Here is a 25,603-nt window from a genome sequence, read left to right on the forward strand (position 1 = left end):
GAAGAAGTCAGAAGTATTTGGCAAGAGAAACAACAAACCATGGTCTCCACACACGCAGTTCTCCAAGACCAAGGCGAGGCTGCCGGAGAACTGTGGGAGGAAGCAGCAGCGGCAACCCCAGCTTTAGTTTTTTCGCCGTCTTTTCTTTTTGGGTTCCTGGTTCTCATCTGTTTGCTCTGCTGTGCTGCTCTGCAGAGGGGAGGGAGAGAGCAGCAGTACAGAGTGTGATTAGTTTTGTGTGATTAGTCTAAGAAATGTCTAGCTAAAGCAAGAAATCTGATGTGCAGAACAGGATTTAGCTCTTTTTCCTCCCAAACAAAATGACCTGCATCTGGGACTCCTCTCACCCACTGAGATTTTCCCTGTGGAGCCCTCCAGTTCATGCTGGAACTTAGACCACAGGTTATCAGTGGGACAGGACAGGGACTGTTTGTGCTGAGTTTTGGCTTGTTGAAACACTCAGGAAAATATGGACAGAAGCACCAATAAAAACCTGGACAATCAGCAAAGTCAATTGTTTATTTTATTATGTTTTTTAATCTAGCACAGGTTGCACCGCCCTCACCAGCACTATCTAGGGGAGGGGATGGGTCTGAGGAGAATGCTGCCTTGCAGTTTGCCTTGCCAGCAGTTTATCTACAAAAGTTAACCTGGATGCAAAACCACTTTGCATCATGCTGCAAAGGTCTGATCTTGGCCAGTAGGTCCTCAGAGGTAACGCTGATTGATAGACCTCTCTGCTTGCTGAGGCAAACAAGGCTTTAAGAGCAGTCTCACTTCCCTGAGACCAGAGCTAGAGGCAGTTGGTACGTGGAAATAAAGGTCACTCAAGGCAGAGGGCTGGAGTGTGGGGACATTAGCCAGACTAACTGTTCACTCCTTCCTATCAGCTTAGTATTTAAGTGAGAGCTAACCCATGGAAGACAGACTGTCCTAATTTCACATACACCTGCACATATACACAACAAATACAGTTGGCCTCAAAAGAGGGAGAATCCTGTCAGTAAAAGCAGAGAAAGGAGTTCTGACCTGGTTGTTGTCTGGCTCGTTTTCAGCATCCTCTGTGTTCTGTTCCTGCAGCGCGCTGTCTAGCATGGATGCGTTGATGCGGAAGTCCCGGGAGGTGCTTAGCTTCATATATTGCATCAAGTTCACCTGCAGCAACCAAGGTGAAACCAGGGGGAAAGGACATTATGCCATTAGCATCTTAGTTTTCTACCCTGCCTAGTTCTTTGCACAGCACTTGGACTGAGTCCATCACAGTAATAATGCAGGACTGAAGCAAAAGGTAGGTGACAAAGCACCTGCCCCCATGCAATCCAGCAGCCCATTTGTTTTCCTAAAGGCCAAGAGATTACCAGTTACTCTCACTCTCATGTAGTACCTCACTGTGGTACATTTCTCTCCTGCTCATGAAACAGACATGAGGTGAGGAAAGCTGGCATTAGGTGTGAAAGTTTCTGCTCAACCAGAAACTATATGATGTTAGATCACAGGCAGTACTGCCATTGTCACCTGCTGCTATCAGCGTGACAGCGATTCAGTAGCGTCGGGCCAGAAGCTTGGGCAAAGGCTGAAAGAGGTGCAAGGTTCTCACACCTTCCCAATTTCAGCATTAATACTTTAAAAGGTGGAGCAGCCCTAGTCTTCCACCATGCCACCGACCCCACTCTTCCACAGAACTCTGGTCACAAAAGCTTTTGCTTTATGTTACCTTTGATTTCTTGGAGAGATGGATAAGGAACTTCTCATATTGCTCTATTGCAAAAATCAGATTTGGGATTGGCTTGGTCTCCCGAAGCACCTTGGCCTGAAATACCGAAAGGAGCATGAGAGGTCAGATTTGGAAGTGAACAATGATGCTGTAGCACAACATGAAGACCACAACACTCCCAGTTTAGGAAAGTGTCTTCAGTAGCCTTGCCCCATACCAGTCCTGCCCCAGCAAGCCTTGCCAGCCTTGTTACTGGTTGTAAATTGACTCCCACGATGGTTCTGAGTGTATTGTTTTGTACTCTGCCTGCAGTCCACAGCCTTGACATGCCTGACAGCCATCAGAGCAAAAGCCCTTCTGCTCCAGCTCTGCGAGGGCATCACAAGCATACGCCTTCCAGGCAATAAGCACATTGCTGTTTCACCACATTTTTGCCCTGTTTACTATCACTGATGTTTGTTCCCCATGGTGACAGAGTGGTAAAAGGACACGCAGCATTTCAGCCCATACACTCGGGGAACAGCTAGGAAAATCATGGTTCTGGCTTTTAAACTCTTAACATCACAGGAATGTCTGGGACAACTGACGAGACAGAGGAAGTGCTGGCTGGGAGCACAAACAAAGGACATAAAAGACAAGGAACCTGCCAGCCTGCTCGCTTGCTCCCAACCAAATCATCCAGTCATTCTCAACTGCCTTACTTGAGTGGAATCCACTACTTTCTCTTCAAATGTACTGAGAAAAATGAAGACACACTTAAACAGAGTGCAGTATTGGTTCCAATAAATTAGCCCCTTTCTGTAATTTCATAGCTTACCCCAAATGATAAAACATCAGACAGGACAGACTATCCAGACTTGATCGTTGTTTCATGTCTGTGAGCTTTTAGGCTGCATGTAGTGGAAGTGGCTTTTTTTGTTTGTTTATTTTTTAAAATTTGTTTGTTTGGGTTTTGGTAAATTAAATTTGATTTTTACTTAAAAGGCCCTAGTGACAATTTGTCACTGATCTGTAAGAAGCCACCAGGTAACACAAGCCTTGAGGTATGATCCCAGTTCAAATACAGCCCATGTTCTGATAGAGACTGAGTCAATCTTACCATGACTGTGGAGATTGCAGCAGCTTCATCCTCTTTCTTCTTTTTCTTCTCTTCTGCAAAGCTTAAGCTCTCGCTGTGGATGTTCTGAAGGAAGATGCCAAAAGATGTGGCATGAGAAGGTAAGCAGGGAAGAAAGGCCAGCCAAGTCTTTGTTCTGGCCAGTTAACAGCACTACCAGCTAGATTACAGAAAGGTAGTGATACAAGAAGGACAGAATTAGGGGTAATCTCAAAAAAGAAGGAAAGAAAACCTAATGTAATTATTTATACATTCAGAAATAAGCATGTGTGAGAAGTGTCCAGGAGTGGCAGCTCTGCACACGGTTACACTTTCCCCAATACACCAGGTCTGTTGTACAATTCATGTGGCCCTCGCTCAAGCACCTCATTTTATTCCAAGCAGCTAAATCCCATCTTCAGCTCTGCAGTCTTTGGCACCCACTTCACTTTACACTGTGATGACTGCAGTGTTGTTGACCTTTATTTGCCATTGTGGTTAACAGCAGTATTAATCTCATCCAAAAAAAATCCACAGGAACAGAGGGGAAAAAAAAAACCCCAAACAAACCAAACCAACTAAAAAACCAGCTCCCCAAATCCTCTTCCTTCTCTGCTCAAGCAGAAATCAGCATGCTTGGTCCCAGTGGTGCTGAAATGTCTTATACTATTATTTGACATGGTAAAGCTTGAACTATAAGAAACTCAAGTCATGTCAAGAAGATTAATAATCCCCAAAGGTGCCTGTGTACTGCAGCTGATACACCACTCGGCACCAGATAGACTGACTGCGACTTTGCCAGTTAATTTAGGCCTTACCTGTACATAAGTAATGAATGAATAACACTGTGGGGTCAAATGGGAACCTGAGAGCTTCACCTGCAAAGAAGCAGAGAGGTTGTTGTTACTCCTAACTCAAGGCAATGAGCCATTTCCTCCAGCAATTCACTCACACTCACCAGCTTTTCTAGCCTTCCTGGAATTGTATTCGAAGTGCTGCGGCAAGCTTGGATATACTGCAAGGAAAACATGAGAGAGTTTCTTCTAGGTACGCTGTTCCCATCCTGCAACCTGTACTTCCAGGCAGGGCTCAAAGCAGCTCATCCAGTGGCACAGTGGGAAGGACAGGATTTGCAAGAACTATCCTCCCCAGTGGCTTGCTATATCCCAAATGCCTATATCTGCATTCTAGAGCTGTGAGAGAGCTCCAGGGTATCCACCACCTTGTCTCAAACTAGCTCCACTGGCCTGTTTTCATGGCCCAGTTCCCCCAAGTCTGATGCTTCAAGCCTTAGATGGGAATGAGTGGCAAGGGCAGGATTGCTGAGCTCTGTGAGAACACCACTAGTGCTGTTCCTTGTGGCATGCAGCTGCCTACAGAGGAACCTACAAGATACACTGGAAAGAGCCGAGCCACTCCAAGCCACCCACAGCCAAATTCAGCTGGAGAGAAGCGTTCCTTTATTTCCACTGGTTCTACTATCACTGCTCAGAGAGGTCACAAAATTGAGAGCATGAAAGTCAACAGAATAAGGACTCAACTCCTGCAAGAGATCCAACAGCCCAGTCCTGAGCGTAGCTGCTGCCAGGGGTCACTGTGAGCTTGCTGCAGCAGATGGGGAAAAAGTTTTTAGATGCCAGCCAGCCCACTGTCAGCAGAGCAGCACTCACATGTTTGATGAGGGAGGTGAGAATTGCGTATGTCTTGCTGAGGCTTCTCAGCAGCGTGTCCACACAGCTCCCTGCAGGGAGTGCTGTCTGTACCAGCTCATGATAAACTGTCAGCAGAGTTCCCAGCTGCAGAATGACACCCTTCTCCAGAGCCTGGGTTTGGTTTGATGCCTGAGAAGAGTCTTCTAGAAGAAAGAGATGAATACCTGGTGAATGTGTGTCTAATGAATCCAGTTATGCAGGTGGGAGGCACAAAAGGCCACCTTTTTGTCTGGTGCACAAAGCACCAGTGTGGCACAGGGAAAATAATCACTGGAGGGACTTTGTGACAACACTCTCTATCTTACATTGTTCATGTGGAACCAGCTCAAGGGAGAGTTTAACCTGCCCTCAGATGATGCTGCCCCAAAATATCTTTTTGCTCTTCATCTGTTTTTGACACAGGTTTAACAGTGAGAAGTGGACCACTTATTACCTGATGTGTCTGATCCCAGACTGGTGAGTTTCTTGATAAGCCAATCCACCTCTTCAAGAACCTTATCCGCCTGACCCAGAACCAGCAGCTAAGACAGAAACACCAATAACAAAACAGGTTTTTGGAGGAGTTTGGCACAAGAGGAATCTACAAGCCATTTGTAGCAGAGTAGCCCTGGACACTACAGGTTGTTAAACACGGTTTTGACTCACACAGACAGTGGGGGCTGCAGTCTTGGCATTCACTATGGCAAAATGGGACCGACTCTCCACCTCTACGTCCTGGTTGGAGGAGAGAAAACAAGTTCTGGTGTGTAAAACTTTAGCTGCTGTCACAGAGTTTGCACCATAGATGAACTCAATTCTGCCCTGACAGCACTAAGTGATGAAGAGTTAGGCTGCTTCTGTATCACACCTGATCTATGTCTCCCAGGCAAGCGTGGATGTCTTGTGCGAGTTCCCGCAGCAGACCAACAGGACTCTTGTACAGAATGTGGAGACTGAAGAGCAGAGACAGCAAACCCTTGCAGCAACTGATATCCTCTGCAGGGAATGGAAAAGAAAACAACACATTACCAGCTGCAGAGCTCCCCTAGCTATTTAGGAACATCAGACACCCAGTGAGGGAAAGTCTCAGGTTCAGTATGAATTTAACAGTCTGCATTCCCAGAAAACATATGCAGGAGGTAGAAATCCGATCAAAATACCACAGTTACAATGTTGGGCATCACATACAATACTGCAAGGAGAAGCATGGCACACCGGAGCCTTCAGCTCATAGAAAAATGATGACCAGAAGCACTGAGGAAGTGGGATGCAAAATCCAGCAAGAATTATATCTTTCCAGAGTATAAATCCAGATTTGAGCAACAGATGTGCTAAATAACAAGGGAGAAAAGTCAAGTAAGTGGCTTCTCTTTCTTCAGCAATGCTAATATTTATAGAGATGGAGCTTCTTCCCTAATACTTGTGCTAATAACCACAGTGTCATGGCAATCTGCTACAGAATGGGACCTGAGTATACCTGTAACAAAGAGGTAAAAACAGGATAGACAACAGCAGAGCATCGAAGGGTCTAACATCAGACCTGACACATCACATTTAACGTGATCCCCAAAGGTTACTTACCGAGAGCATTTTCTTTGCAGATTTTGACTGTCCAAGTCAGGAACTGAAGGAACTGCATAAGGGGAGAAAAGACATTAGGGCTTTGAAACAGAATTCAAAACAGAAAAGTAGTAATAATTAAAAAAAAAAAAGCAAAACAAAACACAAAAAACAAACCCAAAAGACCAGCAAAGGGAGACCAGCAGAGTCCCCCTTCTGTCAGAAAGGCACCCAGCCATGCTCTGTGAAGTTCCACAGGGACACTTAACCTACTAACAGGTGAAAAGCTGAGATCCAGGACAGGGGAATGGTTATACATTCCCTTGGACAGAGCAACAGCTCCATTTAATTTCAGGTAAATGATGACTTCTGGCACACTTTGAGTGCTGTCTCTAGCTTGTAAAAGTGGGGCACCTCTAATCCACCTTAGAAAATGCCTCCTGGCGTGGAAGGAATTGGGCACTCAGCCAGTCTGGACTGGTCATACGTCTGCTGGCCTTTTTTGTCTCTATTCCCATGTGGAAGCCATACTACATCTAAGCTCTGTTAGGAGTCTCTGCTCAGGCAAACAAGTCAGATTCCAGATGCCCAAAGGCAGGATCAGAACATGCAGGAGTGAGGTGGGAAGACAACTTGTTCTTAACTGTCCTTGCAGGCATTTGACAGGAGCATGCTTGATAAATTAACAAACCTGTCACTTTGACATGGTGTGGTCTGCAGAAGGCAGAACCTGCACACATATCAAAGCCCTCAGATGTCAACCCAGTCTGATAATCTTCCCACACCTATGGCTACTACACACATCCCTGCCACCCCAGGAAGGTTGTGAAGTACCTGCTGAGAGGCTGGATCCAAGAGTTTGGACAAAGTGGAGAGAACTGTGATGAGTGACTGCGTTTCCTTGGAGTTGAAATCATCTTCAGCACTGCTGAACTGGTTTACCAGGGACCTCTGATCACAGAAAGGAAAGAAAAAATGTGCATGCTTGTTGCAAGGCCATTTTAAGAAGCAAATAACCAGAAGCTGCAGCAGATAAAGGAATCGGCAACAAGGAGAATGACAAAGAATATAAAAAAAAGGACTCTTGTAAAGAGTGAGTGCTGGTTTTTGTTATCAGTGCTTACATAGAGGCCCACATATGACTCAGTGTGACTTTTACAGTACTCAGGTAAGTTTATGCTGCACTGAAGGACATTATAGCTCTATAATACATGTGCACTTCAATCCAGTTCTGCACAGCGCCCTGAAGAAGCTTTCCTTAAGGATGAGGAACTTTCCTGAACAGTGTCACAGTGCCTATCACATACTCAATCCTGTAGTCAAGTAACAGAGAGTTAGCAGTGTTTTCTGCCAGAACCACCAGTGCTTTTGGAACACTTGCAGCACACAGTGGTACTTACCTGAAACTGTCGGATTTGGAAGGCAGCTTTCTCCGTGACATTAATATCCGTTTCTTCTGCGTCACCATCAGTAATATCTGGCAGAGAGAAAGGTGCAGAAAAAAAAGCTAAATGCCAAGAGCAGAATACAGGATTTATTTCCAAAAGTGGGAAAGACTGCAACTGCTCACAGCTAGAGGAGGAATACAGACTGTAAAACCGTGGTGAGCACAAAAATGTGTTAAAGGCAAACTTCAAATACATGAATGCTACATCAGACCCCATCCATCCTCTGCTGACAGACAGAGAGCTCTATAGAAGCAGGTAAAGATATCTCTGAACTTGCCTCTGGCATGAAAATCAATGCTGCTAAAGCCCACCTTGTTATTGAGAGACAAGGACCAGACTCCCTCCCTCTACCTGTGGACAAAGGGCACCAGGTCCCCAACTGCCCACACGTGGGCTGGGACACAAAGCCTGGAACCCAGAGCAGCATTGTACTGTGTGCTTACCCAGGGCTTGTAGAAACTGGGGGATCCTGGCAGTGTAGAGCTGCTGCACCGTGTTGAAGATCCGCAGCAAACCTTCCAAGCACAGAAGTGAAATGCTTTTACCCTTTTTCTTCCCTGACTCTTCAACGACAGTGGGAATTGAAGTGTACCTCCAAAGCAGAACCCTAGGGGATGGGAGACTAGTTAACATCACATGTTCCAGTACAGCACAAGAACTAGAACAGGGCTAATCACAGATTCTGCTCTCAGGATCATATTTTTAATATAACTAAATTAGAAGGTCTTTTTCCTATAGGAAATTGGAGGGAGAAGAGATCCATTTTTAAGAAAAATCTTGTTACAATGTCAGCAAAACAACTACTGCATTCTTCCTGCACAGCTAACTAATTTGATTCTTTCCAGGTGCCAAGGGACTTTCCAATCCCATTTCAAGTCCATCTTTATACACTCGTTTCTCCCACCTGTCTTTCCTTCTGTCTCAGACTACCCAAACACTGACCACTGGTGTCAAATCTGTCAGTGACAAAAAGAGCTTTTCTCTTGGCAGTTTGAAACTGTGAAATGTCAGCTATCTCTATAGGGCTCTATATAAATAAAATCAGAAAGGTAAAGGCAGGCAAAGCAAAGTGAAAAGCTTTGAAGAAAGCAAAATTGTATGGCCCAAAGGAGACTTTTCTATTTGTAGGCAAACACCTTTTTCCTGCTCCCCTAAGCCCACTTCTTCCCTTTCTTGTTCCCTCTCCTTTCTTCTCATTAGTTCTGCCGCCTGCACAGATGATCTTATTCTATTTCAATGTCCAATCACGCAAAACATGTAGCTCACATGTAGTCCTAATGACGGCAAGAAAAATAGCCTCTATTATTTGGGGCAAGACACAAAACGGGCATTATTCATGGCAGGGGTAATTTGCATTTTCTGCTCTCTGCTGACTGTGATCTGAAAGGACCCCATGCAGATATGACCTAGATCCCAAAAGACATTTAGATGCTTAACATTCTTGGATTTCCAAAGGATTAGACGCATGAATGTCTTCAAGCGTCTTGCAAAAGTCCTAAACAAATGTTTTCTAAAGCTTGTGTCCCTCTTACATCTGTTTTATGCTGTAACTAGGAATTTTAACTTCATTGCATCCCAGAGACCTCAAGAATCTAGCCTGTAACCATCCTACCTCCTCTGTGACAATGAGTGATGAGCCAAAAGCCAGAAAGAGGCTGAAAATGGGAGTTTGATGGTGTTTGGTTCTTCCAGGCCAAGAACTGTTATTAGAGATGTATCACTCACTCTGGCACAGAAACTGTAGTGCCTCCACTTGATTTCTCAGGAGCAAAGAAAGGCAATGATCTCAACCCAGTAACAGTAACTGTTTGAAACAGTTATAGTCTGCATTCTTCTTTCAAAACCCTACCTGAGAATCAAAAATCCCCAAAATGCATTGCTGCTTTTTTAGGGCTGATGCCTTCACGCGCCACAGTGACTCACCGTGTGATTTTGCAGAGGTTCTGAAACATCTTCTCAGGATTTTGTCCATCTGGTCCATCAGTTTGTCCTGTCTCCTCCAGCTGCTGCACCTTCTGCAGAGCTACACTGACAGCATAGCGCAGGAACTCCGTGCTGGAGCGCAGAACCGCTAGGCTCTCCTCATGGCTCTGGGCATTGTCCCTGAAGAATCAAGAGCACTGTCAGAGAATTGAGGATGCACTGAAAAAGCACAGGGATGGCTTATGAGATTTAAAATCTAAATATGCATTTACAAATAAAATCACTAGCTGAGTTCAGGGTGGAAAAGACCCTTTGCTTTGGTAGATTGTGAACACTCGAAGGATAGAATTCCACCAGTCTTTCCAAATACACTAACAGACATGGTTTGAATTGATGTCTGGCTCTGTTCCATAGAGGACTGAAGCTCAGTTTGGAGTTTGTCACCCAGGGAATGGCCCAGGACTGGAAGATCAGAGACTCTCTGAGGTCTTAAAAATCATAAGCAAGGTCCAGGAAAGCTGGTTTGTCAATACCAGCAGTTGCATAGCTGGTTCCTGACTGGTCTGTGATGCTCTCCAGACAACAAGTGCTGTTACCACACATGCTTTGCATAGGAAGGAAATGCCTGCACTGTGTATGCAGTGCACAAGACAGTCAGCATGCAAACACCAGAAAAGCAGCTCATGAATAGGCCTTAGAGCTAGATACGACAGCTTCTCACCTGAACAGAGCTGTGAGCAGAGTAGATACAAAACCCATGGACAGGAAGCTCCGTGCAGTTTTGTTGCTCAAGGTAGATTTGTTCTTTCCAGCTTTCTCCTTCAGGATTTCTGAGAGTTTGTTGTAACAAGTAAACAAGCCTAGGACATCCTCAAACTTGTTCTTACTGGAATAAAGTAGTAGAAAGCATTAATGAGTGAAAATCCACTCTGACAGTTTTCCATTTGAAGCTTCAGTTGCCAAATTGCACAATGCCACTTTCTAAATGATAAAACCTTGACATATGACATCTCCCCGCCTCCCTAACAGTGTATACCTCATCCATTCCTCCTTGACCTGCTCTTCTACAAAATGTCACATCACATATCTCTCACAACACAAGACATTCAAAAGGAAGACACTCCCCAAGGTTCTATGGATGTCTGTGCCACAAGGCACTCACACTCAGAAAACATTATTCTGATTCTGTGTCAGCATTATTATCCTGTGCTTGCAAGGAGTCAGTGCTCCTAGCCAAAGAGCTAGTGCTGGAGGGTAAGATTTGATGTTTTACCTGAAATTCCCTACGTTGAAATTGTACTCAATCAGGACCTCACAAATTCCCATCACCTGGATGGCATAGATGTTATTCTTTACACCAACACCAGAAGACAGAGAAAAATCTGCCGACTTATCCTAAGAGGTAAAGGAAATAAGTGAAAAATCTTTTCAAAACCTGACAAGAACTCAGTGTCTTCTTCCAGTGAGTCAAACTGAAAATCTGATTTACCAGTTCAAAGTCTTCCAACTCACTCTTGATCATTCGTCGTGTGACAGATTCTAGCATCTCTTCAAAGTTTTGCTCAAATCCCACATCCTCCTCCCCCTCGTCATCTTCAGCTCCTTGGCATCGACGCACAGTGCTCTTATACCAGGCAAGACAGTGCTGGATACAGCAGAGCAGATGGGCCTGAAGGAAGCAGCCACACAGTCACACTCAGCCTTCTAGTTGGAGGTCACTGTCAGAAGTGGACAGAGGCCAGACTATTGCAGTTGGATGCAAAGAGCCATAGCTGCCTTTGGAGGTTCCCCTGAGTCTCAAGAATATGCCTTATTCCCAGAATGAGGGGATCTGTCATCCTACACACAGCAACAGTTCTAGCTTCAGACAATGTTGTCTGCCTGAGATTGCCTACATGGGAGATAAAGACTTCCACTGCTCCCTCAACCCAACTGCTGAAGGAGAATTTCCAAAAGGGCTCTCACCCTAGCTGAAGTGTCTGCTCCCTTCCTGGGTGTGCTACTGCAGCACAGCACAGAAGCTTCCTTAGGGGTAAACAAAGTGATTAATTTGAATTTGTTCCCTCAGAAATCCAATGAATCATTGAGGTCTCACCTCCAACAATTTCAAAGGAGCAAAAAACCAAAGGGCAGATTCTTACTCCTGCTACACACACACACTGCATGACTATTTTATGTGGAATTAAGTTGAAGGGGGGGAAAAAAAAACAACCCAGGTGAGCTCAATAGAGGATAACAGAACTACACTACTCCTGGAGCATTTTTCACAAGTCCTCTAAACCACTATGCTAGTGGAGCTCTAATAGATAGCCTGAGGCAGGGGTGAGAAGCCCAGTTCTATTGTCATTAAAAGAATTGCTCCAGGCTAGAAGAGGCTGAAGAAACACAAGGTATTCATCTCATGTAGCAGCACAACTAAAATGCTATGAAACAGAGGAGCTTGCAGCTGTGACCAGCCAGTATAGCTCTTACCAGTGGTTCTTGCAGAAAGATTTGATCTCCTTGAGCCATAATACATCCCTCAAGTTTCAGTGGAGGCAGGAGGTCTGGCTGGGGCAAGTAATATTGCTTTATCTGTCACAGAAAACAAGAAATAAAAATAACCAGTTACTTGGTAACTGAGCCTCTTAGGTTGTTTAAAAAGAGAATAGGAGAATCTTTGTACTCCATTCTTCAGAGCAAGAACTGGCACTGTAATAATGGGGCTGTACATGTATGTGAGCCACGTCATCTGCTCTATTAGTAATTAAAATCCCCTCTTGAGTTGCTTATGTTCCTCTCAGCCAGGACACATTACTGCTTTAAAACAAGTTTATCTGACCACTTGCTGTTGTGTTGCGTCAACATACAACATCCCTTGCACTTCACCTGCAGTGCTGCCCATCCTTTAAACAGTGAGGAAAAGTAACTGCCTCTGGTGCCTGTCCCCTGTTCTGAGTGCTTGGCCCTATTATGGCATCCAGCTTCCTGGCCTAAGGGTGCTGACAGTTATAGAGGCTACACTTGGCACTAAAACAAATCTGTGAGAGACTCTGCTTGCATCAATCCCCAGCTGTTTGGCACACCACTGGAAGGAGATATGCTCCGAGTACTGATACAGGACCAGAACCAAACAGGGAAAGTTATATATCATGATGCTATGAAATTTTATACATTTACACCAAGTCCCCATTAAGTGCCCTCAGCTACTCAAAAACTGCCTTGGCTCGGTTCATGTTCCCTTCTCAGACCCTGTACTGTCATGGGAAAGCTGGAATTAGTCAGCATGAACTCCACGGATGATTAAAGGGAAGAAAATTACTTGTCTCAAAGAAAGCACAGCCTGTCCAATGGATTGAGGAAATGTGATTGTCTTGTTGCCATGAGCAACACCGTTGGGGGATGAGTTAATCCTCCCAGATCCTACATGGACTTGGGTATTCTCCCGATGGGAGGACAGCAATAATAATTACTATGTCAGCACACATCCTTGGGGAAGTATGGGAGGGTAACTGCTGTGCACTGCTAAGGAACAGGGAGTGCACAAAGCACTTCTCTGGGCTCACACTTCTCGCAGCATCTCAGAACTGGAGGGTTGGAAAGGGCTCCAAGAGATCCTTTTCCTTCCACCCTATGACAGGATACAAACTAGTCCCCAGATATTTAGCTAGTCTGCTCTCTCTTCTCTGAACACCTCTTTAGAGAAGTGCTGCAGCACTTAAACATGTTTCTAGTGTAAAGGAGAACTATTTCCCCAATATTGAACCAGAATTGCTTGCCATGCTGGTTGCAGTGCAGAACTCTCAGAGTTTCTGCAGCCATGCCACATGGCAGTACTTTACCTGGGACAAGAGTGTTTCCATTATAGAGCTGGCCAGCTGGGAGTTCCTGCGAAGGACATCATAAAAACCCTGAAGACAGGAAGGAAGGACAAGTTGGCTTACACAACAAAGAAAACTAACCACGTGCATAAGAAGCTGCAGTGTGTGTGTGTGTAGCTGCTCATAAGAGCAATGACCCTTTGGCACCGCAAGGAACCATGAGGAAGTAACAATGTGCTCAGTGTAAAACTCCATACCTGGCAAAGTAAAATCACCACAGAAAGCAGGTATGAATCAGAAAGAGTATGAATTTCCTCACAGGGGCCCTCTCACAAGCTGTATCTCCCTAGCAGTGGTGGCATCAAGCCCAGAGTGACTTTCACTGCTATTTAACACTAGCACTAGATCCAACTTCAAACTGTGAATTCCTGCTTCAAAGGCAAAACAAGCCAGTGGGGAAACTGTAGGAGGCAAAAAAAATCCTTCAGACTGAGAAAACTCAGTGGATGGATAAAGCAAGCACAAGTCTTACAGCAATAGCGATGAATTTGCAGCTCACCAAAGGTCAGTTCAACCAAGTCAAGAAGGAAACAAAAATCTCTCTGACCTGAACAGGTTTTTTTCTCAAGGTGGTAGTCCATGGTAACCTCAGGAGCTAAGATACACACCCAAAAATGGCTCTTTACATCAGGCCATTTGTCACAAGAAATCTAAGGGACAGACAAGCCTTTATAGAAACTTGCAAAAGGAAGAGGAGAAAAGACAGATCCCTGATGCAGTCTCTGAAGAAGTTTCCCCACACTCTCCAGTCGGGGTTTTCTTTGGAGCTCATCATTAACTCCCAGCAATTCTGCATCTATCCAATGCCTGTTAGAACACTTCTCCTCACTGGGCATCAAACATGCTTCCCATTTCCTAGGCCACACCACAGGAAGAGAGACTTTGATGCATTTTTGCTCTTAAGCAATGAGGTGCTTAAAAGATGAGATGAGGAAGATAGATCAATGTGTCTTTGGGCTTATAAAGGTCCAAAATAAAAAGAAGCAGAAGGATTAAAAAAATAATAATAATTCCTTGATACATGTGTCCCATGAAGAACTTATCTGAGATGATAGGTTGTTTCCCACAATAATGTGATGATTATTTACCTGGGGCTAGAGTAGAACTAGACTATGGAAAAGCTAGTGGCTGTTTAAAAGGAGATTGAAGAAACCATGTTTACCTCATACAACATGAGTCGAACATCCGCTTGCTGGCTCAAACATCGCCTCAGGCTGCCCAGGATTTCAAGGCAGAAGGCCTCATTAGCTGCAGAATTATAGCAGGCATGAACATCTGCCTGGACCTGAGAGAGAAGATTAGTCACGTTATACTGGTTACAGTCCTCAAATATCACAACACAGAAGCAAGGTGATAAGGGCCCTGGCCCCTAAACAATCACTGATATAGTCCTTAGTGTGCTGCCAGGCTCTTTATCATCATCATGGAGCAGTGTGAATGCTCCCCAGAATACTGGTGCTATGAGAGAGACTCTGAGAAGCAACATCCCTAGGCCAGCTTCTCTTTGAACACTGCACTTCCCAAAGCTTTCCTTCCAGGACTAATCTTTACTGAAGCTGTATTTCCATTCTGGGGAAACATTCCACTCTTGAGTTGTTTCCAACGGTGCATATTAGACATGAGAATGTCTCATATGTCCACACCAGGGGCTGCAGAACAGCACTTACCTGACTGGCACCAATGGCCTGGCTGCACTGGGAAGAGGACAAGCTGCCCAGAACCTTAAAATTTCTTAACAGAAGCAGAAAGCCAGCAACTGCAGCTTTACGAGCATCGAGCTGCCTGTGAGAAAAGAGAAGCATGAGGAAAAATGGAAGCAAGAAGCTCAGTAGTAAATACAAAATGAACTCAACAATGAAAAAGGGTCCACAAAATGACTGGGCCCAGGGGAACTGTATTCCCCAAGAGGGCAGCACAGTCCCAAGTAGTTAATTTCCTGGCATTTTGCTGGCAACTCCTTTGCTCTACACTCTCACAACACTCAATTTCCTTTCTGTCCTCAAATGCTCACACTGAGGGAGAGGCCCAGGCCAAGACCCAAGCATTAAATGTCCCCTGAACACTGGAATGGGGGAGTCTCAGAGAGTTCTTCTCAGAGCTGGAAAATTCCTCACAAAAAGCTGGTGCTTTGGTTTGCTCACTGAAACCCCAGGTCTTTCCTGAGATCGAGTCCCTTGCCTTAAATAATAATCCTAAATTATGAATTCTGTATCCACAACCAGGCTGCCACTGCCCAACAAAATCCAGTTTATGATCACAGCACTAAGAAGGCAGCAGGATGATTTGCTCAAAGCACTACCAAGACAACAAGCCTGCTTCTCTACCACCTTGTAAGGGATCAGAGGGAAGGTGGCAGCTCAGCATTCTGATCAGTGGTTCCTTCCAGACTCTCCCTAGCATCTGGATGTACTCAGCTGTGTAGACACATATTGGAATTGGTTTTAATTTTGCCTACTTATTTGGAGTTCCCAACAGCTTTCTGAATTTCCAAAGCCCATTCAGCTGGGGATTGGGATCTGTGTCTCTGTTCAGTAGAGCTGTGACTGTATCACAGTCCTAGGCTAAACGGGCAGGAGATGTCACCATCTAGTTATAGGGAGAACATAGTAAGACAACACAAACAAAAAGACACCACTTCTGCTCCAAAAACATAAATGAGTTGTAGAAATCTTTTCAAAGAATTCCCTTCCCAGCTTACCTGGAAAAGATAGCTTTTTGGAGAACAAGTATCAGGGAGTCCCTCACTGACATGCTGACTTTGAGCAGGGGCTGGAAAGGAAGAAGACATACTCTGGAGAGAAAAGCACTAAGGCATGCCAAGCCCTTGGGGCATATGAGCTCATCTTCCTCAGGCCCATCTGGCCCTGCATTTCCAATACTGTGAATCAGTACAGTAGGAAACATTTTCAAACAGTATAAAATTAAACCCAGAGAGCTATAGCAGTGAGACACCTTGACAGGTTAGTGAGGACACAGTGCAAGGGTTTGGGAAAAGAACTGTTAGCCCCAAGATTGGATGAAGCAGGTAGAAGTTTAATGCCAGGGCCAGGCAAAGAGAAATAGTGACATGGAGCTTGGAAGAAGAAAAATCAACCTGACAGCTACAGCTGTTCAGCTAAACATTGTATACTTAGTTTTCTACGCTGTGCATCATCTGGGCATCTTCCAGATGAAAGGTCAGCACAGAGCAGTTCTGGTAATATGCCAGACCACACCATATGCTTTTTGCTAGAGGGTACATGCAAATCCAGGCTTGAAGAACAGTTCCATGCTACACTGAACAACCTACAGCAGAGTAGGAAGGTTTATCTTACGAGGAGGGTTATTAGATCATGCATATAATTGTGGCCTAGAGCTGTCACTGGAACTTAAACTAGCAAGGATATTCAGAGAGAAATGCAAAGCTTTACCTGTACAGCCCGGAGGAGCCCTTGCACTGTGTCGATGGGCAGAAAGGACAAATTGTCAAAGGTCTCTGTGACTTTGGAGGATGAAGTCTGAAGCACAAGAGGAGCAGACACAACAATATTGGACAGCAACTCTGAAAAATAAAAGGACAAAAGGAGCAGCTGCTGCCAAGGGGCCAGAAAAGTCTGAGCAAAAGATGTCTATAAAGCTAACAATTACAGAATAATCAAAGCCCTTCCATTACACAGAGAGGTCGTGACAGGACAAGCATTGAAAAATCTGAGTTCTGCTGCAGACAGAGTGTAAAACACTCACAACGTGGCTGCAGGGCCTCACCCCAGCAGAGGGCACTGAGGGATAAGAGAACAGGCTGCAGCATAGGCATCGGCAGCCCCAGTGACTCCCAAGCACCTGCCCAAGGACAAGGAGGGAAGCAAGGCTGGGAATGTGTAACACGTTACTGACTGACAGATATCAGCTTTCTGCACGTCAGCTGTTCCATGGCAACTGCCTGCAAACGTGTTTTTCACCTGTGATGAATACCAGGTAATCTGATGCAGCTGACACCTCAGTAAGAGGGCAAGAAACAACTGATTTTCTTGGCTTCAAGTCACTTCAGCAGGAACTTGTTCTGAGAAGCTATGTTCTGAGTGTCCACAGAGCAGGACACATTCCTTTCTCTTTCCTGTTACCTATGAAGTGGCTGACAGGAGATGCTGCTTTTGTGAGGACCCTGTTCAGGACCTGCTCAAGAACATCACTTCTGATGGGCTCGTGAACCTGAAATGAGACAGAACAATAAATAAAAAACAAAACCTACATAAATTTAAGATGTTCCTGTACTTCAGAGCACAGGTATTGTACAGTACAAAGTAAATCCAGATCTGACAGGTAAGCTGGGACTGATTGCTGGGGTCCCTTTACAGCTAAATTAACAGAGACCGACTCAGATTTCACCCCAGTCCAATCAGAACCAGCACATTAGAGAGACACACACAGTACACTCGTAACATAATGGGTCAAATGGCCCGTAGGATGCAAATTTACCACTTCAGGGAAGATGCTGGTTTCAATCCCACCTCTGTCAGATTTTCTTTGTACCTCTGAATTTCTCTACCTTCTCTACAGTTTCTTGGAAACTGCAATAGGTACTACACAAGTATCATGGTAGCTGGAACAGATTAGGGATTGGGTCTTTTTGAGGATGGCCTCTTCCAGCTGGACAGGGGCAAACAGGAGACTAAACCTAGTGTTGTTTGTAAAACACTAATGATAGATACAGCAGGCAAGGTTTTGACACCATTTACCAAGAGAAAATAAGAACAGAGTTCCCTTCCCCCCCAAAAAACCCCTCTCCAAAACATACACTACCTTAAACGTTTCTAGCAGGATACTTGCTCCCAGTCTGCAAGCCTGCTGGGCTGGCATTTTTGAAAGGCCATAACTGGTATCAGCAGCTTTTCCACCAAAGGGCTTTTTTGGTTCATATGATTCCATTAGGCTGAAGCCAAGGTCCACCAGGCCCTGAGTAACATGGTCCCAGCCAAATGCACTGAGGAAAACATTAAACAGATCAGGAAAGAAACAACTAAGTCACAGAAAAAGAAGTTTAGATGAGAGCAGCCTAAAGTAAAATCTTCTACAGTCATTCCAGGATCCAGTAGTGAGGGATGCTTGATCATGCCAGGGAAGATGACATCCCTCACAGGCCCATGACTGTCTTTAGGCTGAGGGATAGGTGCTCAGCACAACACGTCTTGTAGTCCTGGTTCTCCAACCATGAGACTTCCTTTCCAGTCCAAAGGTTTCCTTGCTATGGGGAATTATGTGCACTCAGGTCTGATCTGAACGTGACAGCAGGCTACAGTTGGGATTTTCCGCTTAAATTTCAGAAGGAACTTCTGAAACAGAGCACTGGAACAGGCTGCCCAGGGAGGTTGTGGAGTCTCCTTCTCTGGAGACATTCAAAACCTGCCTGGACACCTTCCTGTGTGATCTCATTTAGGTTCCTGCTCTGGCAGGGGAATTTGACTGGATGATCTCTTGAGGTCCCTTCCAATCCCCGACATTCTGTGGTTCTGTGAACAAATACCCTACTGATCCAGAGATCTTCAAGTCAGAGAGGAAGATGGAAGAGGAATGCCTTGCATCAAACTAAAGGACAACTGGTGACAGATCACAGAGCTATCCCACAGGACGTTTAAAGGGCTGACCGTGTGAGGGAAGAGAACTGAACCTATCGCTCATCCCTTGATCACAACACAAACTACAGCCGCAGCATGACTCACACCGTCAGCTACTTCATCAGTAAGAGCCTGACAGAGTCCTGATCAGTTTAGTCCTTTGTACCATCAGATGCTGAGATTTGAGGTAGAGGGGGCAGATTTAGAAAAAGGCATTTTCTTGCCTTTTTCTTAAAAAAAAAAAAAAAAAAAAAAAAAAATCACCAATATAAAACTGAGATAAAAACTTTGGATTTTGACACTGTTGCCTACCAGGTCAGCAGTACTGAGCATCCCAGAGCGTTCTAGCAAGGCTGAGACTCTCCCCCACCCAAAGCCCACTGAGCATTCTGCAGCATGCTGCAACAACTCACCTATTTTTCACCACTTCCAGAATTACAGCGGTTACATCATATTGTTGGGGAAACAAATCCTGAAGAAACTTAGAGGCCTGAAGGAACTGCAGGTCCTTGCAGCTTCTTGTGATTGATGTTTTCAAGAAATCAAATATCTGGAACATAAAATCATTGAGTGTGAGGAAACAATTTCTGAAATGGGACCTGTATAATCTTGGGTATGTTCCAGTAAGAGCACCAGCCAGAGCACAAGTTCCAGTACAGCCTGCCAAAAATTGTAACTCATTTCTTTCTCAGGACAAATACACCAACCTCATTAAGTGCCTCAAGGAAGGTAACTTGCTGCCAGATGCACTTCAAGTGGCCACCACAGAGCCAAAACATTAAAAAAAAAATTAAAAAAGACAACGACGTGGCTTTTCTTCTCATCCCACAACAACAACTCACAGGAACCACAACTCTGGAAAACTCTGAATTGCTCTTTTATAGTGTTCAGTAGACTACAGTGTACCAATGATCTAACTGCCTCCCTGTGAGCATCCTGAAACCAATTTAAGCCTAATTCTAGTGGGACTATGACTTAACCATGCTTCCTTTCCAAGGAGTGCAGTATACATCCCCAGGGAAGTTCTTTGCAAGCTTATCACCCACATACCTGCTCTTGCAGTCTGTGTTTTACTGCAACTGACAGTAAAAGAGCCACACTGAAGGGACACAGGGCTCTACCAGGGTCCTTCTGTTGCTCAGTCTGGAAAATAGCAAGCAATGGTCAGAAAGCTTATCTTCAACTGCATCCCCCAAATTCAAGGCAGCTTTAAGGTCCATACCACATTGCTGCTGTGGTACACAAAGAAACACATCTCTTCAAACATATCATAGCACTTGCTAAAGTGAACATGACTGCAATCACAAAAATTATTAAATCCCTTCTAAAGATTACCAATTAAGTTGATTTTAAAAGTCCTGTTTCAACACCTTCAAGAACAGTGCTGTTCCAACTTTGTCTTACCTTTAGATGTTTGATTAGTTCCTCGCCTAGGTCCTGATCCAGGTTGATAACAGAAACAATATGGAGAATAACTGTGCCTTCCACATGGCGGAGCTGGTCTAGGGGCATCGTGGCAACCTCAAGGTCCACTGATCTGTAAGATTTATCAGAAAAAAACAAGCCATCCAATGCCATAAATCATTTCTTACGTATTAAGGAGGACACACTTGCACAAGAATTGAAGGTCCAAATTGAAGAAGCCCTGGACAGGACCTGGGTGACTACAAATACTCAGGTAGTAAAGAAAGGGGATGAGAGAGGTAAAACTTACTGTGGAGCTCTCTGTTCTTCCTTTTGTCTCTTATCCAACTGATTGAAAAAATTGATGATTCCTTCTAAAACAGTCTTCTTACTGCCCTGCAAGGCAGGACATCACATTAAGCCATTGCAGGGTCTGCAGTGTCCCAGAGAACTAAACTTTACTCCCACACCAATTACAAACGTCACAGTAGCCTTCAATTCCCTTCATAAATCGCTGAGGTGGAGGAGGGCTCCCGTGTGGCTCATTTCCAGGTGAAGTGACTGGTTTAGTGTGCACATTTCTTTTGACTCCACTTATCAAAGAGTAGGAAGAAGCTGAAGCTCTCAGTTGTTTTTTGTTTGTTGGGTTTTTTTTTTAGTTATTATTAATTAGAAAAGATCATTTATGTTAAAAACAATGAGGGAGGCTTTCAAACTCCTAACCTTCAATCTTTCATCACATTTTGGCCAGTGGACCCAAACAACCTCCTATAACACACATGTAATTTGTCTTTGGATCATTGTGGCATTGACTCGGTCACAAATGAAGCGAGCAGAAGAGCCAGAACACCCTGTCAAAGGCAGAGATGTCACTGGCAGCCTCTGCTTGCAGAAAGAGCAAAAGAGATGAGACATTTCCAGTACAAGTCAGACTACAACTCAGAAGACACTCACACTGCATCAGCTATTATTATAGCATGCAGACCACACACAGTGAGGAAAACCATGCTTAGGAACACTGAAAGAAACCAACCCTCTCTGCTCTCTGCTAGGTCTGTGCTCATCTCTTATTTCCCAAAGTTTTCCTTCTTTCCCGAGCAAAAGAGATGAGACATTTCCAGTACAAGTCAGACTACAACTCAGAAGACACTCACACTGCATCAGCTATTATTATAGCATGCAGACCACACACAGTGAGGAAAACCATGCTTAGGAACACTGAAAGAAACCAACCCTCTCTGCTCTCTGCTAGGTCTGTGCTCATCTCTTATTTCCCAAAGTTTTCCTTCTTTCCCTATTCCTCTGAACATTCAGCTTCTTCAGGCTGGAAGGAGTTAGAGAATAAAAACCTACTGATGTCCTGCTCCCCACAGCACAGTTTGGGAGCAATCAGAATCCCAGCCAAAATCCAGCCTATAGCTCAGTCTGTACATATTTTTTTCTCATGGTATATATTTAGGGGGAGGCCAGCTCCTGTGAGCTCTTACCTTTGCAGAAAGCAGCAGGAGCTGATAAACCAGAGGAGGAATTTCCTGCAGGTCTAATTTGGAGAACATCCTAATGACCTTTTCCACCACAAACTGCAGCTCCTCTCCCAATAGTGGAATATCCCTGTTGGATCAAAGATGCAGCCTAATCATTTTCATAAGGACTTTTCATAAGGGCAGTTAATGACAAAACAAGGGGAAATGGGTTTAAGCTGAAAGAGGGGAGGTTTAGATTAGATATTAGGAAGAAGTTCTTCACTGTGAGGGTGGTCAGACACTGGAACAGGCTGCCCAAGGAAGTTGTGGATGCCCCCTCCCTGGAAGTGTTTAAGGCCAGGCTGGATGAGGCTTTGAGCAACCTGGTCTAGTGGAAGGTGTCCCTGCTGATGGCAGGGGGGTTGGAACTAGATGATCTTTAAGGTCCCTTCCAATCCAAACCATTCTATGATTCTGTGATTCTATGATTTTCACTAATTTCCTTCAGAATCCCACAGCAGATTCAACCCATAACTAGACAAAGGATCCTAATGTACAGACATGCAGCAAGTGCTCCCAAAGTCCTCACCAGAACCAGTTGCCACAGATCCCTCAATGCCCTTCCACCGTCCCAATATACTCTTCGAGCTTTGGTGCTTAGATCTCCTCCACATTATGCCTGTTCATTAATGCATTGTTAATTTGCCAAGGCTCCCTCACACATGGAATAAGACCCATGATGCCATGCCCAGTCCTTAGGACATGCCTGCCCAGCTGTGCTTTGTATCCAAATGGATCCAACATGGATGTTCATCGACTCAACCATCCATGGGGCTGTGCCTGGTATGGTCAGACCACTTACCCCAAATTACCCTGTGAAATAGGACAGGGACATGACCACAGCACAGGTGTTGACGTTGAAGGGAAAAAGAATTACCTGAACATGTTGGCAAGATGTATTACATTCCGAGGGTCCCATCTGGTAAAACAAAAATATGTCAGAAAACTGAGAGTGAGCAGAATCACCGCTTATCTGTTCCCTCCTTGCACACAATTATTCAATGTCACCATTTCCCTCGTACTTTCCGATATTAAGATTAGATGCCAGATTTCCACCAGAGATCACCACCCCACTCTAACCACCCAGATTTATAACGGTTCTGAACTGCCCCAGCCCTCACAAAAACAAATACCAATAAAGGAATAAAACCAAGCACTTCCTGACACCAGTTCATGCAACACTACTACAAGATCTGGGCACAGGGTGTTCCCTCGCCTTCCCAGCCAGAGAAGACACTGTCATTGATGGCACAGATTCAAAGATGATAGAACAGGACACAGATGGTGACATCCAGCTCATCATGATGTCTTTTTCAAAGCACACCATGGAGCATACTCTTTTGCCACGTAACTAAGAGCTGGTGGAGATGTACATACTTGCTGGAGCAGAGGGTATTTATTAGCTGTTTCTTAAACTCTTCACCATTCAGTTCACCTGAAAAAGCAAAAGTCTTTTAGCAGCAGATTCCAGAGGAAGGGAGGACAGGCTGGGGAGAAGGAACTGAGAGGGGTTACCTTTCCCATAAGCCAGGCTCTCCTTCGAACTGGCCAATGCAGTGAGAACAGTGGAGAACAGCTCCAAGGACTTCCCGTTAGACAGGCTGCCACCTTTAATAACATCGACAAAGAGGGTGGCAAGCTCAGCCAACGCATGGCCTGGCAGCTGGCGAGCCTGGGAGAAAACAGAACGAGGTGAAAGAGCCTGAGGTGGTGCACAGGAGAATTTCACATACATGTCCAAACCACCACCAAAACCCAGCAAAGGACAACATTTCTTACGCTGAAATGTTCCCCTAAAAGAGGAATTCAGCCCCGCAATCTCTATTTTATACTGTCCTTTATAGAACAGAGCAGTAAATCATAGAATCATAGAATGGTTTGGGTTGGAAGGGACCTTAAAGATCATCCAGTTCCAACCCCCCTGCCATCAGCAGGGACACCTTCCACTAGACCAGGTTGCTCAAAGCCTCATCCAGCCTGGCCTTAAACACTTCCAGGGAGCACAAGCAAATGAATGCAAGCTTGGTTCCTATCTCCCTCACAGTTTCTCTAAACTGTCATCTGGCCCTACCCACTGTTCACCTTTCATCGTCCACGCTGGTCAACCATGATGATAGGTGGTAGCGTGTAAGCCAAAAGTTAAACCTCTCAGAGGAGTGATGCTCAAACACTGCTGTGCTTATAGAGAGTTGTGTATTCTTGCTGCTGTGTCTTATGTAGGACAAGTCCTGTAACTGAACCTGCCTTTTGCCCATAACTAGAACTGAGGAATCAATTCACAGGACTGAAAGACAACTCAGGACAAGCGAATCAGAAGCTAACGTGAAACAACATCTCTCTGTGAATCTCTACTAGTTTACGTTTAACCTGGATCTAAAGGGATTTATTTTGTGGGGCAAGTTATCTTTCAACAGGAACATTTTTTTTTGTTGTTGGACACACTGAGCCTGTGTACGTTGTATTTTGCAAATATAAACCACACTGGATGCTAAAATACTGTCAAATCACTTCGTGAATGAAATCTGGTGTATTGTAAAAACAACCCTTTTTCCCAAGACAACACCCTCCACTCTCATTTCCCTCCTCTCCCCACTGAAATTCTTATCATTTGCCCCTTATTTTAATAGTTACAATACCTGGAAAGAGTTGAACAGCATTTCATAGTGCATTTGAACTTGCCAAAGAATCCCTGACACATCTGTGTATGGCATAGCCATGAAAACAATATAGTGAATGCCAAACAGACGCATAAGGACGAGGGCAGATTTCAGCAGCTTCCTGTACTGTTGTAATTATAGGTTTGGAGTTTCAAGTCTTAAGTCTAAATATCCAAAGATAATCACATTTACACACAGCAAATTCCAACACAAGCTGAGTCCAGGGCAGATCCATGGAAAAGACACAAGTCATTTTCCTCAGTGCCCTAGTGAAGTATCTCCATCTACCATACCCCAGCAGACCCCAGGAAAACCAACCCAAACATGCTTCTACCTCCAGCATCAGCAGTCCTATGATTTCAGACACCTTGCCCAAATGCAGGTCCCCCGACTCCACGAGCGGGACACAGTGCTTGTAAACCTGAAGCCTCCTGAGAACACCGCTTCGCTGGGAACACGGGGAGCCTTAGGAGGAGAAAATAAAGAAAACAAATAAAGAATGGAAAAAACAGTGTTTAAGTACTAGGTAAACCACAGGAAATTAGCAGGGCTAGGCTGTCACATGATGACTGCAACTCCCTATTTTATCTGTCTGTCAAAAGAGATGGAAACCAGAGCACAGGAAATGAGAATCTCTTGGATAAAAGAGCTGAAGCACTCAGCCCCGTTATCACATCCCGTGGTTCACTCAAGCCTGCGGCTGGAGATCAGCAAGTGTCAAACTGTTGAGAAGAATCAGCCTGGCAACTCAACTGACCAGTTCAGTTCGACTCCAGGGTAACTAAGGGCTCCCAAAAGCCACTTACAACAGGTTCCTTACAAATACCCGAGTCCGTACCTATTTTTGGATGTCCCTTTTCGCTGTGACAGCCCTGATGGGTTGGTTCTTACCAAAAGTGACACTTCCTTGTGCTGCTGACCACTGAGTTCACCCAACCAGCCTGTAACCCACCGGCTCAGGGGCAACTGGTGGGACTGGGGCCACAGGTCCCCTCCCCACCCACCCCTCAAAGCGCAGCTCAGGGATCACCCACCTTTGAAGATCCCTCGTAGCAAGGTTGCCGTCTCCCTCCCCTTCAGCGCCTGCCTTGTCACCATATCGCCCAGCTGCCAAGAGAAGGGGACGCTGTCACCCG

The 25,603-nt window shown here is 44.9% G+C and overlaps 1 protein-coding gene across 1 annotated transcript; it reads right to left on the minus strand.

Annotated features, from left to right (window-relative positions):
* Positions 1-123: 123 nt before the first annotated feature.
* On the minus strand, positions 124-25,577 carry FANCI (FA complementation group I; the record flags this gene model as incomplete). Its single annotated transcript, XM_010168436.1, has 36 exons — positions 124-189; positions 1,030-1,155; positions 1,715-1,810; positions 2,814-2,897; positions 3,629-3,688; positions 3,769-3,825; positions 4,481-4,665; positions 4,956-5,043; positions 5,168-5,236; positions 5,370-5,497; positions 6,083-6,134; positions 6,896-7,012; positions 7,462-7,538; positions 7,953-8,116; positions 9,433-9,612; positions 10,154-10,318; positions 10,706-10,827; positions 10,922-11,101; positions 11,905-12,006; positions 13,254-13,322; positions 14,455-14,577; positions 14,960-15,074; positions 15,991-16,061; positions 16,703-16,833; positions 17,393-17,480; positions 18,072-18,252; positions 19,297-19,433; positions 19,934-20,026; positions 20,288-20,420; positions 20,598-20,683; positions 21,775-21,898; positions 22,688-22,729; positions 23,188-23,245; positions 23,326-23,482; positions 24,802-24,932; positions 25,502-25,577. Coding segments are annotated over 36 exons (3,933 nt in total), but the record flags the coding sequence as incomplete, so codon positions are not given.
* Positions 25,578-25,603: the final 26 nt, after the last annotated feature.

The sequence above is a fragment of the Antrostomus carolinensis genome, unplaced genomic scaffold (assembly GCF_000700745.2).
Source record: "Antrostomus carolinensis isolate BGI_N321 unplaced genomic scaffold, ASM70074v2 scaffold4535, whole genome shotgun sequence".
NCBI classification, from domain to species: Eukaryota; Metazoa; Chordata; class Aves; order Caprimulgiformes; family Caprimulgidae; genus Antrostomus; species Antrostomus carolinensis.